The sequence below is a fragment of the Melospiza melodia genome, chromosome 6, assembly GCF_035770615.1.
Source record: "Melospiza melodia melodia isolate bMelMel2 chromosome 6, bMelMel2.pri, whole genome shotgun sequence".
Taxonomy (NCBI): Eukaryota; Metazoa; Chordata; class Aves; order Passeriformes; family Passerellidae; genus Melospiza; species Melospiza melodia.
In genome coordinates this window covers 57,869,053-57,882,368 of record NC_086199.1, presented here as the reverse complement: position 1 = coordinate 57,882,368, position 13,316 = coordinate 57,869,053, and the positions used below count along the sequence as shown (strand labels likewise).

The 13,316-nt window shown below is 41.4% G+C and overlaps 1 protein-coding gene across 2 annotated transcripts in view; it reads right to left on the bottom strand.

Annotated features, from left to right (window-relative positions):
• Positions 1-8,586: 8,586 nt before the first annotated feature.
• TRIM66 (tripartite motif containing 66) overlaps positions 8,587-13,316 on the bottom strand; it is a 45,982-nt gene continuing 41,252 nt past the window's right edge. For both annotated transcript variants that reach the window (XM_063158508.1, XM_063158509.1), the window contains 4 exons: positions 12,861-12,984; positions 11,462-11,536; positions 10,177-10,329; positions 8,587-9,564 (listed from right to left, as the gene is read on the bottom strand). In XM_063158508.1, coding sequence (XP_063014578.1) covers positions 9,295-9,564; positions 10,177-10,329; positions 11,462-11,536; positions 12,861-12,984 — 622 coding nt within the window. In that variant the 3' untranslated portion in view covers positions 8,587-9,294. The remainder of the gene's footprint in view (positions 9,565-10,176; positions 10,330-11,461; positions 11,537-12,860; positions 12,985-13,316) is intronic.

Here is a 13,316-nt window from a genome sequence, read left to right as displayed (position 1 = left end):
CCTCTGAGGGTGGTGATGACCTGGCACAGGTTGCCTGAGAAGCTATGGATGCCCCATCCTTCAAGGCCAGGCTGGATGGGGCATGAGCAGCCTGGTCTGGTGGAAGGTGTCCCTGCGCCTGGTAAGGGGATGGAAACTCGGTGATCTTTAAGGTCCCTCCCAAACCAAATGGTTCTATCATTCTATTAAATGCTTAACATAGTTTGGGGTTTTGCTTTCTTTTAGCCAACCTGACTTCTCAGATCCTGAGAAGCGCTCGTATTCATTTCTCAGTTCCAGTTCATCGGCGCAGCAAAGGGCGAAGGGCAGCACCGCAGGAGAGCGCCGAGGTGTCCCCTGCCCGTTCCACAGCGATTCCACGGCCATCCCTTCATCCCTTCTGCAATCGGCATCCTGGAGCTCCATCTGCTGGTGCCGCGGGACCGGCCGGCGAGGGAGGAGGGGCAGCCGGCATGGGGACACACTCGGGATGAGGGGAGCCTGGCCCGGGACACACTCGGGACGAGGAAACACGCTCGGGATTAGGGGACCATGCCCGGGACACACTCGGGATGAGGAAAGCCTGGCCCAGGACATGCTTGGGATGAGGGGACCCTGCTCGGGACACGCTTGGGATGAGGAGAGCTTGGCCTGGGACACACTCGGGATGAGGGGAGCCTGACGAGACACACTCAGGATGAGGGGACGCTGGCCCGGGACATGTCCGGGATGAGGAGAGCCTGGCCCGGGACACGCTCGGGATGAGGGGACACGCTCGGGATGAGGGGAGCCTGGCCCGGGGCACGCTCGGGATGAGGGGACCCTGGCCCGGGACACGCTCGGGATGAGGGGGGACACTCGGTATGAGGAGAGCCTGGCCCAGGACACACTCGGGATGAGGGGAGCCTGGCCCGGGACATGGCCGGGATGAGGAGAGCCTGGCCCGGGCATTGCCAGGTTGGCAGGACCGTCCCTGGGGAGTTGCAGGGTCACACCAGGCCCTGCGCACCCACAGCACCGCCCGGTCCCCAGCTCATCCCGCTCCAGCTGGAGTGCCCCAGGATGGCTGTGGAAGGTTCCTGTATTCCTTCAAATGAGCTCAAAAGTCATTGAGAGTCCTCAGTGACTTCCAAGTGCTATGGTACACGGGGACATTTCACAAAAGAAACAAGGAGCTCACCTTTAGGGAACGTGGTTGTAGCCAGATCGGCAAATCCTTGTGAGTGACCATATTTTAAAGTGTGCAGTAACAAATGTCCTAACTCTAATGTCCCCCAAAATGGTTATCAGTAAGTGGTAAAATCCCACAAGCAGACAGCTTCTTGTAGTCCATTTTTTCCCCTTCCCAATAATGTTGCAAATCAGTTATTTTCTCTTTTTTTTTTTTGCTTTATAAAATGTATCAGTTTCAGAGTCAGTTTATCAGCCCCAAAACCCCTCTTCCACTGAGGTGTTCACTGATTTATCCCAGGTGAAGATAATTTGGTCAAATAATTACAGAACAGCCCAGCCATAAGGGCAGGGCTAGTTTGTGCACCTTCTCAACGAGAATTCAGTTTACACCTAGTTGCCCAGCACTTTGCATATCCAAAAGTTTTGATGAAATCGCTCATATTTTTAAGAAATATTATGCGGGAGTTTTTATTGTTAATATCTATGCATATGGCCACAGTTTTATTAGAATTGTGCCTTTTCTGTCTTTTTCATAATTGGTGCATAAGGGTTAGAGATACTTGAGAAAAACTATTGCGTTGACACTCTCCATCTACAAATCAACCTCCTTTGACAAACACTTTCAGCTTGCTTTTCTCACAAATTTGAATTTAAGCACCATCTTTTTCTAGCAAGAAAATAAAGGGGGAAATTAACTTCCCTCTTTCCCCATAACACCAGATTGAGAGAGAGCTATCAAGAGATATATAAGTGCTAACTGTTTTCTACCGGGTACTTAAGGGAAACAGATGGGTGTAATTATGGTTTTATGGAGGTCTTACCTAAAATGCTTACACTCAGCTGCCACATTACAGCTTGATTCTAGCTTATAAATACATATATTAATCTTTGTAAAGGTCTGCACAGATTTTAAGCTAAGGGGGAGCACACAGCCCCGTAGCTACCTCCCGTGGAAGGAGACCATATTAAAACCAGAAGGTGCAATGATACAGGAACCCGCAGGACTTGGGGGAGGCAAATTCTCCTTGCTTAAAACGACTCAGAGCGTGCTGAAAGCAGCAGAGGGAGCCAGCTGCCTTGCTTTGGAGGTACCAGCACTGCCGATGCCCTGCAGCCAGCCCAGCACCGAACCTCCCCCTGCTTTATCCCGGGCAGTGACTCTCCTGCTCCCAGAGGCTGTGTCGTGGTACAGGAAATATCGGGAAAAGCTGAGCTTTGCTGCCTCATTGAAGTTTACCGACCCTTTCAGGCTGGACCACCACCTCTGGCAGTGAGCAGCGCCTAAATCCTTCCCAGGAACCTGAGGAAATACCCATTCAATTGCAAAATACAACTGAGAGAAAAATAAAAAACATCTCCACCCCTTTACATCTGTGTAAAAATTTCATCTTTTCATAAGAGCTGCAGAAACACCTTTGCACAAATCAGTGAGGAAAGTTATACACAGAACTTGATTTCTCTGACAAAACCAGCAAAAAGACTGCAGTGCCACCCCTCCCCAGCATCACCATTAGGGTTTACTCACCTTCAATTCCATTCAAAGAATTCTCATTTTCTTCCCATATGATGAGACAATGAAAAAAAAAAAAAAGGGAAACAAACCCCTTTGCTGTCACAAGCATTAAAATCTGAATCTCAGCTTTGGCAGGTAAAGTAATATCACAAATTTCCATGCAATTTTTGGATCTCTAGCTCAAGAACTGGTTTTTTTCTCCCCACTGGAACTATAAGAAAACATCAACAAGGCTAAAAGTCGAGTCCTCCTATTCCCTCCTTAGAGAGCCTCTTCCTCTTTGTTTCTCACACTTAATAATGTTAAGGCTCAATTTATCTCTGAGTGACCCCAGTTAAATCAATCAGCCTTCAATGCATTTGCACAGGTACTCAGGAGGAAAAAATTTGATTAGTTAATCATTTAATTACAAACTGTTGAATTAATAATGGAGAACTTGGCTCAAAAATGAGAAGGGCATTATAGTACTGACATCTGGGAAGAGGTGAGGCAACCAGTGTAAATTTATTTGTGAATTGTGCATTATTTGGAAGCAGTAAAAGCCAATAAACACAGAATCAGGCTAATTCTGCAGGTTTCTCACAGAAAGAGTAAAAGGTTGAGTTCTGTGGCTATAAATATACTCATATATTTACAGTATGCCCTAATTAGGACCAGTGAAAGGAAGTAATTGCATATTCCCATTCCATTTAATATCCTTGCACTGTATGAGTCATCTAGACAGCAGATGAAGGGTGTGCTGCAGTAGCACTTTTCCCAGCTGAGGGGCAGAATGTCTCCAGGGTGTTCCCACCTCTCCAGCACGGGTCCAGAGCAGGCTGTCTCTCCCTGCCCCCAGGGATTCCCGGCCCCATGGCACCGGGCTGGGCTGGCATGATGCAACACAGCACAGCACACTGGAAAGAGCTCTGAACATGATGCAAGAGCTAGGGAGTGAGACTGTCACCTCAAAAGGTCATTGTTGGGAACTCCTTGTCCAGCAGGCTCACTCCAATTAAGAGATTTTTGTGGTATTTAAAAGATCAAAAATAAAGATTAAGACTTTCTGCTTTCTTGAATGGTTTGGGATGTTACTTCTGGGGAGCCTTTATGTGGTGAAAATCCCACTGTTTGTATCATGCCTGAGATAACCTGGCTCAGCCAGAGGTTATGGCTGCAGTACCTGCATTGCTCAGGGCACTGCAGCTGCTCTGGAGCTGTGAGGCACTGGTGAGTCTGCAGCACTGGACTGGGCATTACCCATTGCCCTCCCTGAACAGAACTGCCCTGCAGGTAAAACAAGCTCTGTGTGGCTCCTGACTCTGCTCCAGGACTGCAGGTGCTAAGCTCAAGCATCATTTGCAGCATGCTGCCAGAGCCAAATCCCCTCTTCCATAATGAAAGGTCTCAGTATCCCAAAGCTGAGATGTCTCACAGTGCTTTCATTTAACACTGCTCCCTGATAATCCTGCAGCCAGGCCTGAGGGCTGTATACAATTTCCATCTCTGTTGCTCGCTCATTCTGTTAGATTCTCATGCTGCTTTCCACAGTTGAAAGTGGGAAATATTTATAAGTACATCACAAACATGGATGAAAGCCAGTTAACCAGTGTTTCTAAAACCCTCAGAGGCCACAGGGAAAAAGAAACAGAGGGGTGTCCAGTGTTTGCTTAAACCACTGAATTCTTTAATGTTATTTTTCATAAGCCAAAGCCCACCTGTATATGTTAATAATAGACTGCACTGCAGATGCCTGAGGTACTCAAAATTATGTGTAAGATGCAGGACAGAGTTTGGGTAGGATTTAAAGATTAATTCTGAATTGATTTTCACTTTATCTAAGCTCTATATTGTTCCTTAATTTATACCACAGAGTAAAATATCCTATAAAGTTCTGGTTTAATTTCTGCGATATACAGAACACTTGTTCTATAGTGATCATCCTATTCTATTAATACTCTCAGTATTAGAAACTAAGGGTGTTTTCCATTTGCTGTTCTGTCACAGGAAAGGACTGTTTAGCTTGGCCCAGTGGGCTGTAAATTCAGAAGTGTTGCACTGCACCACAGGCTACACACTGTGGTATAGACATGTGCATAAACTATTTCCTTGACTTAAATCTAGGCCTGATTAAATGCTGTTGCAAAAAAACATTAAAAGTGTAGTAAATAAAAATGTGATTATTTACAGTATGAACACTAACTTATAAATTACCATACAATCCAGGAATGACTGTATAAAACATCCTGGCACAACAGTCTATCTCTTTTAGTGTCATTAACCAAAGAGATCACATCAAATTTTGATGCTTTTTAATGATCTTTAAACACTGGCATTTGCTAGGCCCAGTATAAAACCAGATTAAGTTCTGTGAGTTTCTGTGAGCAGAGTTCAACATCTGAAGCCCTGTTAGGGTGCTGTGTTTGTTCCTTCAGCCAGGAGAAATTATCATTCTGGTGCAGGCACTCAGCACAAGACTTGGCAATGAGCTACTTCTGCAATGTGCAAATCTCACAATTTTAAAGGTACAACCCAAACATTAGCTCTGATTTGAAATTTACAGGGATTCTGTTACAAATTCCACTCTAAACAGGAACAGGTCATCCAAAAATTATCTTTCAAGAACCTCTTTTAGAACACTTGGAATGAAAAGGGAACAACTGGACCTGGATATGTGACAGCAAATTTGAGCACTGCAATTTTTCATTTCCACAGTAATATTCACCATAGCAAACACTTTTATCAGAAAAACACGTCCAAATACTATCTTCCTAGTTTTACTTATCCTAATAGAAACTTCTACAAAAGTCCCCTTAATCTAAATGCTACCAGTTTACTAAATGCTCTCGTGAGAACACACATAACTACACACTAAAACATACTTTCAAAAACATTTACTAACAGACAGGAACAGACAGTGGGGCAGCATTTCTCAAAAAAAACACTTCTCTTTTTTCATGCTCCTGGTCTACAAATATAGCTTCAAAAGATGTGCATACTCCTCAGCCTATGACTACTGCTTATCTTTATTTCCCCCAGATTATCTCATTTGACAGCTAAATAAAATCAGAGCAACTCAGCTGATATTTAGGCTTTTTTTCTAGAACAGAGTTTACTGCCTGTATTTAACACTTGAAGGAATAGTGAGCCCAGAAGATTTTCTATGCTTTCCTACTTATACAATAAAAAGTAACCTCTAACTATAAATTATCTCTTAATTATGTCTTAAGATCAGCACAGCTGTAACCCTGAGAGAAGGATTACTTACCCTTCAAGCCAATAGGTCTCCAGGTCAGAAAGTTGGTGCTGGTAGTTTTATTTTCCCAAAAACCAAACAGAGAGGAACCAATAATAATATAAAAACACTTGCAGTGTCTGCTTGACTTCTTGCCAATAGAGAATTTTTGTTCTTTTTGGTAAATTATTCCAATTTTTGGCATTTCCAGTTTTAGAATATGTCTTCTGATTCCCCCAGACTAATACATTACAATATGTTTTTCCTCTCACTAATATGTAGCATGTTTCTTGGCACTTTATGTGTACAGACATTTAAACAACAAACATTTTTTGCTACTTGTTCTTGTCATGTTTGTTTCTCAAAAACTTAGAGCAACTGAAAAACAAAAAGGCAAAATATCTACTTGGTATTGAAAATATTAGCACAAACAGCAAGCTGTCTCCTGTGTTAGCATAGCTGCTTTCATAACTGCTTTGTTCTGCTATCAGAAGTTATGAGCAATTTAGCTGATGATTGTTAAATTATATTATACAATCCATACGTGAATTGAAAGCAGATGTACTGAGAGCAAAAAATTTCAGATTGATGTGCAAAAAGACATTTCACATGTTTTATTGTTCAGCAATGCACATTACACATACAAACATGCAGTCATTGGTTAATGTGTATGGTTAAACACCTGTTTGTATGAACTGTGATGCCATCCTCCTGTTACCATGCTGGAACACTCAGGTCTTTGAAATTGTCTGGGGGGTAATCAAAGCTAAATCTGTAGCTGTCATTTCTTCTTTGACAGACCTATTATGAAATTGCAATTAATCTCTTTTCCAACTGTTTAAACACAGAAAGGATTTTCCCTTTATACATGTAACCCATTACATGTAAAAAATTATATTGTTCCCATAACCTGCACTGTACTGGGAATTTGCTGACCTATGGATTCATGTTTGAAAATATATTAAGTCATACTTAGGACTTCAGTTTTTGTTCTGCTTACCAACATTACATGAGGTTTATGAAGTTTTTTGGTTTTTTTTTTTTTCAATTGTTACTAGTCTTAGAGTATTAATCAGAATCTAAGTTAGCCTTAAGAGTGCTCAGGTCATTCAGTCCTGCCAGAACACACCCAAAAAGGTGTTTTATTTACAAAAACAAGCTCGGAAACTTCTATTTTTAATAAAAGCATAATACACCCTAGATAAACTTTATTTAAATAGGTGTTCTCCAAAACTAATGGTACAGTTAATAACCTTACAGCCTTTAAGAAACAGAAGGAGGTTGTCATTGACTCTGCTCTTCCAGGAAAAGAGGAAGCCATCACTAATCTCTCACATTTTTACCACTGCCCCTAGATGAAGTCTAAAAAGCATACCATTTTTGCATTATGGTAATAATTACCAGTAATGGTAAAAGACAGTTCTTTGGTGGAGGAACAGAGAAGAAATGATACCTGCAGCACAGATAAGGGTGATTAATTCAGTGACAAACCTGCACTCATTGTCCTGTGCCAAGACTCTCACTGTTTTGAGGAATTTGACAGAAAGCAAACATATATGAGTTCACAATTAGAAAATGTAAAGGCTGTCCCTTCATCTCACAGTTTGCCAGTCAGTTTCTAATATCCAGATTTTCATTTCTCCAAAGAAAAGGAAAGATTAGCACCCTACCAGGTAAAGGGCAAACAGTAAGTCACACACAGTAGAATATAACTTTCATATCTTATTACTATTTCATATATAAACCTTTAAAGTGTTATCTAAAATAACATACATGGTTACCAGACAAAATAGCCCATATAAACTATGCTGAAAATATCATGTTTATTTACAGGAACCTAATTAAAATGAACTTTAATTGTGTTTGAGGTCTGCAACTACCTCCTGTGTCAGAGCTAGGCCCCAGTCTGGATTGTTCTGCTGGGCAGAGCTCTAAGGAGGAAGATGCCCCTCACACACATGAGGAAAGCACTGGCCATGCAGAGATGTGGCTGCCTCACCTGCTGCTGGAAGGGGTGGGAAGCAGCTTGCAAACTTTCACTCTGCTCAGGTGTGATGTCCTGTTACCCACCCCACCCTTCAGACTCTACAGTGACACATAACCTTTGTTCAAGTGAACTCTAAATCTGTTCTTGGTTGTGTTCTGCCTATACATTGTGAAATTTAGAAAAAAAAAGGAAATCTTAGCCTTTCTGTTTGCGCTTCTGCATTATCATCATGTTCTAGCACTGCTGATAATCACAGCTACAGGTAATAAGCAAAAAGAAAGTCAGAAATAAATGACGTTATTTTATAGGCACTTCTAGAACCATGTAATTCGCTCCATAGTTAATTTGCGGAATTCCAATATCTACTTTATGGAAAAACAACTGCCTTGGGTTGTATAAAAATGCTGCCTTCGAGAGCTACAAAATCCCACACTGCTTTACCAAGCATGAATTAGATTCCAGAAGAAGGAGGCCTTGCAAACAGAGCACCTAGTACGCACTGAGAACCAGCCCTCAAAGAGCCCCTGTGTTAGCACTACTATCACTTGTTCTTTCCTGATTTAATGACAACGCTGTGCTTCAAAAGAAACAGCTAATCAGATAATCACATTATCTCACAGGTTTTGGAGCAGTCAAGTTCCCAGAAAAATCATTGAATAAGATAACAGGACTACAGCTTTAATGGCTACACATTGTATTTGTCACAAAGCATGGCCAACATTCACACTGAGGCTGCAAGATTATTACACGGTTACCTGTGCTCTATAAAATAGCAATGCCACATTGAACAGATTATGAAACAGTACTGCAGTATGAGGTATCACCAGGATGTTATTTTTATTATTGTTTATCATTACCTATGACCAAGACATTAGTACTTCAGTGTAAACACTGTGAAACATACATGTGATTTAACAGATGGGATATTGACAGATTTAAACAAACATTTTGATCTGTTGTCTATCCACAAGATCTAGAAATAAGGCATATGGTCAGCAGAATAGGAGAGTTTCAATAAACAGCCTGAGCACTTTGCTTTCCTCCCACACACCTTAACTCTGCCAGTCATGCTGCTGGATTCCTCAAATCTCATATCTTGAGGAGGTCATACCTGAGGAAGGCTGTTAGCTGGCTGAAACATCATTCTTTTAGTTTTTTCGCTGTCCTGTGTACAAAGGAAACAAACAATGAATAGCTAAAGGGCTCAATCTTTTTACAAACCTTGACAGAGTTTTCTGCTAGGAAGATAACTGCGCAGCCTGAGAGGCTTCATTTGCTCCCGCTCGCACATTTATACACATCTGACACTTTATTCCACTCAAGGGACTGCGACATAACATGGAGAACTGATCACACATCCGTGATAGAAGCTTGACAGTTTTCCCAGACAGCCCTGCCAAAACTTCCCATCAGTAGCAGTAAACAGAACTAGCAGGGAGGCCACTTGGCAACCAAGTGCTTTTGCTTTTGCAATCTTACAGCGTGGCGCCGTTTCCTTTTGGGCTGCACACACTCCTGCCCGTACGATGGCCACTGGAAATTCTGGGATGCCACGGGGCTGCTCTGGCTCTCCAAGTCTTCAGAATCAGAGTCATCCTGCTGCATTGAAGGGAAATGCCTGTCTGGATAGATCTCTCTCAGTTTGTCCTCAAAGAACTCATCCAGGCATCGTCCAGCCTCAGCAACCTCGGAATCCGGCTGTGAGGGAATGAATAACCATTCAGTGCTACCACACACAGAAATCATCTAGGATCAAATCCAAATAACTACCCCATCCCAACACCTCTCCTTGGCTTTGTCTGCTACATCTCCATTAGTCTCTGCACACTTCCTACAGCCCATTAGTCTCTCTGCATTTCCAGTGTAAGTAAAAACCAGATGCTGCTGTTAAGGAGCACATTTATGCACCTCTAAGAAGTAGAAATTCACAGTGAACTAGAAAGAACAGCAGCGATCACTGCTTAGGAATTTCTGTGCATTTTATTTTCCCTAGGTATTTTGCTGGCTGTGATTGGCTTCTCACAGCAAACACAGCAACATTCCATAGAGCTGTCTGTGAAGATGTCCCTCTTTAGATCCCTCTTTTTAGATCTCAAGTTCTCAAATACATATATAACTTCATACAAACTTCATTCCTGTCATTAAAAAAGCCCTGATACAATTTCCAAAGAATAAAATTAATCAATACTTTTGTTTATCCCAATCCTACATCTGACTTCCATGGAAGCAGTAATTGCACCAGTGGGACAGCCACTGAAAGAGCCAACCCCTGCTTTGTGTCCCCCCCACACAAGCATTTTAGAAACATACATAATTGAACTTTGCACAGTTCCAAAACATGAGACGCACGTCAGTCACAAGTTCCTCGGGTGCAGAGTAGTGGGACTTGTCCTTTTTTTGCAGCTTCCTTCGTATGGTGGACAAATCCATTGGCCTTTTGATGATCTGATAATAATGCCGAGCCTGCAATAAGAATAAAAGGCAGGTATGTGACATTTTTCATTAAAACATTTCCTCTCCAGTGACTTCTATGCAATTTTGGACAGAAGTCATTGCAGAGGAATCCTTGCATAAGGATGGAGAGCTCTAATCTTTTAGTGTGTACACTTGCTCATTGTCTTCCTGGGTGCTTTTGGATTTGATTAAAACTTACTTGTTTTCAAGATGATCCTAAAAATAGCACACTTCAGTGACTACTCTGCTGCTTGCACTTTGTAAAGTTTATCCCCAGAAAACCATAACCCAAATTTAACCATGATCAATAATATATGTAACATTGATAACTAGCTGACATTTTCCCCTAGCAATTACGAAAAGAATATGCTGTGATACTTTCAGCTGATAATGTGGGAAGTAGTCTGTCAAGAGTGACTCAAAATAGGACACTGTGCACTCTTTAAAAAGTTCAACAAAAGCTTTTTTCAATGGGCATCAGGTACCAGGATATCCCACTTCTTAAATCTTTCAGGGTCTAAACCTACTTGTTAGGTAATTTCCTCCATAAGTCCATTGCAAGATTTATTAGGTGGAATGGGTTTTAATCATTATTTGAACTACTCCTTCACATAAAAACTTCATTTTTCCCCTCTTCAACTTTTAGCACATAGCGCTCTACTGTTACAATAGTGTAAGTCTCCACCTCCCTTACAGCAGACAGTTAATATTGCAAATGTGGAGTAGATGGATGAAGCAGATATCTCTACATCTTCCCTGCACAGTCACATTTACCTTCTGTGTGCACAGCACAAGGAAAGAGGGAGTTCAGGGTTGCTTCTAGAGAAAACTTCTCTTATGGCTATACAATATTCTCCATGTACATAGCAAGTCAACTCTTTTAATCACAGGAACCCCTCATACACCTTTGCCATTCTACCAGCTTATTAAATTGGCACTCAGACATGGCCTGAGCACTGGCCAAATGTTTCCCTGCCTCTGGCCTGATACCTTCAAGGCACTTGGAAGAGGAAACACCCACCCTTCCCTAGGAAGCAATACTGTTCAGAAAAAAGCCCTAATGAATATCTTTCAAGAAAACAAAGGAGAAGCTTGTGAGGCTCTCTGGATTCTCTCTGATCCCTGCACATGCAGTACTTACCAGGGGGCTGACAGGTTCATGGAATGGGAGGCTCATACTGCTGCAGAACAGGGAGAGCACCAACTTTTCACACTTCTGTGGAAGCCAAAATTGTAATAAATTTTAGTTCAAAACAAGGGACTTTCATTCTTGCCCTTAGTTAATCAATCATACTTAAAAAAAGATAATTCTCAAATTAATCTCTGATACAAAATGGCACACTTCAGTCTAGTCAGGGGGATGTTTTGCCTCATAGCATTGTTAGACCTTGGAAAATAAGGATAATCAAGAAATGCAAGAAAGGCAACATTCTCCTGGAAATTCTTGGGAATTAATGACTATCATTATTTACTTTGTGTGCTCCAGATCTATTCCTTGGCTCTCAACTGGGAGAATAGCAGCAACAATGTGGAAAGAGTTAAATGGGCAATGTTTCCCACTGCTCACATTGGTTTCCATGAATGGATATAAGTTGGTAGTACTGCATGAAAACTATTCCCTTTAATCATCATTAACTTGTAAAACACTTCTACTAGTGTTTGGCTTGTTTATTAGTGAAAAAAATGCACTATATAAGCATTATAAACCATATTTTCTCACAAAAATGGAATTCTTAATCAATTCAATTTTCCAAATAGGATTTCACTATTTGAGAACCAAATCCCAATAACTTTTGCCCAATTGTACAAATCCAGTAGAAACAGGGGCAGCTCATCATCTGCACTCAGTTGTGTGGACGCTTCCTCTCTGTCCAGTTATCGCCAACATACACATTACATCTATATTGAATTTGTGCTTTCCAAATACTATGGACTTTAGGAAAAGGCCATTATTTAATGCAAGATTTGGTAGAGAAAACTAGTAATAGGTGTGTCAAGTGATAAGCTTTCCTCTAGACTGAGTTAAAAGCTTAAATATCTTCAAGGGAACTAATGGGACATAAGAAGACGACAGTTTGATGATTTCAATCCAACTCAAAAGTGCCCAAAAAGTGTCTTCATCACAAAAATGTCATTGCACTGACCCAAGTAGAAGTCTGAGAAGGTGCCAAGTTTTAAAGCAAAAAGATTCAGAGTCACAAACCAGGCAAAACTGACTCATGAAAGCTCTGCTCTTCAGTGTGACTTCCTGTTCAATGTAGAAAAGAACTTCCACATCTGCCTGCTTCTATAACATTTTTATAATGTTATAGAAACATTTCCTGTTTCTATAACATTTTTAAATTGAAGAGCAATGTCTAGAAAGAAGACCAAATAATATACAAAATAATATATAACCAAACAACAACGCTTTTGTTATATTTACTACTGTGCGTAACATTTGAGTAGCAGCCAAGTGAAAACCATCTCATGAAAAAGCAAAGCCTCATGCTGAGGTCATATGTCCTGCTCTAAATAGAGCACTATATAATGATTCCCACCTTCTGATCACAGTCAGCCAGGCCATACTGTGCATTGTGGCTGTGGCTGTAGCGAGTGTTCTCACAGTCGTACTCCACCTCTGGCTTCGCAGGGTTACGGCAAAGCGAGCACACCCATTCCCCCCTGCAAAACAGGAAACAAAAGAATTTGTGGGGAATTTTCTCCATAACCTTGTCAAACAGCAAATCTCAGAACCACTGAAAGCCTCATCCTTAACTAGCATTATGATAGCAGGCAACCTGAAGCCCATTGTATTTGATATTTTGCATTGCATCTGAATCCACTTAGAAGTATAATCATTTCAGATTCTATTCACAACTCTTTTCCTGTCACAAAGGAAAAGAAAACAAAAATGTGTTTGAAATAATCTACCAGCAGTGCATGCAGCTGCACTGATTCAAGTTCTGCTTTGGAAAAAAAGCAAAACACTAAGGAAAAACAGGCAGCAACTGTTC